General features: G+C 40.2%; 1 protein-coding gene across 1 annotated transcript; it reads right to left on the bottom strand.

Moving 5' to 3' along the window:
* Positions 1–859: 859 nt before the first annotated feature.
* LOC111052633 lies at positions 860–1,288 on the bottom strand. Its single transcript, XM_022339370.1, has one exon. It carries the CDS (start codon positions 1,286–1,288, stop codon positions 860–862), a length of 429 nt encoding a protein of 142 aa, XP_022195062.1.
* Positions 1,289–1,733: the final 445 nt, after the last annotated feature.

Here is a 1,733-nt window from a genome sequence, read left to right as displayed (position 1 = left end):
ATAGTGTATGATTGTAATGTGTGAAGGAGGCAAAATGGGTTTTTACCTGTTGCCTCCATGAATAAAATTATTTATTTATTTATTATTTATCAACATAAGAATAAAATGAGGTTTTGCACAATACTGGTAATAATAAGCGTGTAATAATTAGAGGTAATAACAAGAGTGGTTTAAACAAAAGAGGAATTGAAGTTTCTCCTAGCACTTACTTCATACGAATGGAAGACCAGGGACGCTTCCACTGAATGCATGTGCTAGATTACAAAGAAAGGGTTACTGCGCAACCACAAGTATCCAGCTGAGGGCTGGTGGCAAATTACAAATTAGCTTCGGACTCTCAAGCTACAATAAAATGATAATACGAAATACAAAACATAGCGGGGGCCTTGAATCCTCCTAGGATTCAACAATAACAAAATAATACTACAACTTGAGAACAAAAATAAAGTTCATGATACTATTTACAAGTATGCCAAACTTGCCATTTAAATCACTTGAAGTTCGAGAGTAGCAAAAACACTTTGTGTGATGGACGAGACAGAGTTCCTTGTTGAGTCTTCAAGTGAACCATTCGTACAACTCCATCCTTTCCTGGATAGACATCAATGATGTCCTAGTGGCCATGTGAGAGGTGGAGTAGGTTGATGGACCATGACAAGATCTCCAACCTGTAGATTGTGAGTAGCCTTGTTCCATTTGGTTTTCTGTTGAAGAGTATGGATGTATTCCAAAAGCCATCTCTTCCAGATGTGTTGATGGAGTGCTTCAATAAGTTTCCAGTGTTTGAGGCGATTGAGGTTGGCATCTTGATAATCTCCTTCAGGAATGGCAACCAATGGTGATCCAGTAGAGAAATGTGTTAGATACTCTTGATGGCTGCTCCCCAGAGGCCATCCTGATGAGGAGCAGCAGGTGGGTTGAAGTGGAAAACGATGCCTTGATGAGCAGCAAACTCAGAAAGTGGGATTCGTTTTGATTTGAGAAGAGCCTGGAAGATATTGTTAGCACCAACAAAATTTGTCCCACAGTCAGAATAGAGGTTTTTACAGAGGCCACGCCGAGAAACAAATCTCTTCAAAGCAGCAATGAATGCTTCAAAGGACAAGTCAGTTACTTCTTCAATGTAGATTGCTTTTGTCACCATGCATACAAAAGCACAGATGTAGGCCTTGGTGATAGAAGTGGAGTGTAGATTATGCACTTTGATTTCAAATGGACCACCATAATCAATTCCAGTATCGAGGAAAGGACGAGAGGTAGTCACTCGATGCTGAGGTATTTGTCCCATTGGTGGAATGTCATGTCAAAAACAGACATGGCACTTGAAAATTCGAGAATTCTGTGTGCAGAGAGGATCCAAACATGTTGTGCAAGGAGAGATTGAGTTAATCAAGCTCCAGAGTGAAGATATTGTTTGTGGTAGAAATCAATCAGGAGGTTGATACTGTTGAAGATTTTTCTTTTTTGAGCATATCAATGTCTTGTCGAAATGCTGTCTTGAACTCGCTTGAAAATTGCACATTTTGCGTCAGTCAATTCCTGGGTGGTGAGAGATCCAAGCCCTTTCTCTGGATGACAAGTATTATAAACAAAGCATAGGATGTAGACCATAACATGCTGAAGTTGGCTGAATGAAGAGGATTTGTGAAGTAGATCCCATTCTTGAGGCGCAGTAGCAATAAGAGTGATGGGTGATAGAGGTTTGCTTTCATCAGTCTCAGCAAGTTCCAGGG

This window comes from Nilaparvata lugens, chromosome X (genome assembly GCF_014356525.2).
Source record: "Nilaparvata lugens isolate BPH chromosome X, ASM1435652v1, whole genome shotgun sequence".
Classification (NCBI taxonomy): Eukaryota; Metazoa; Arthropoda; class Insecta; order Hemiptera; family Delphacidae; genus Nilaparvata; species Nilaparvata lugens.
The sequence above is the reverse complement of the archived record's forward strand: the minus strand, read 5'-3'. Positions and strand labels throughout refer to the sequence as shown.

Excerpts from the sequence above, each read along its gene's own strand:
- LOC111052633 (XM_022339370.1), bottom strand. The coding sequence starts at position 1,288 with ATGGGACAAATACCTCAGCATCGAGTGACTACCTCTCGTCCTTTCCTC.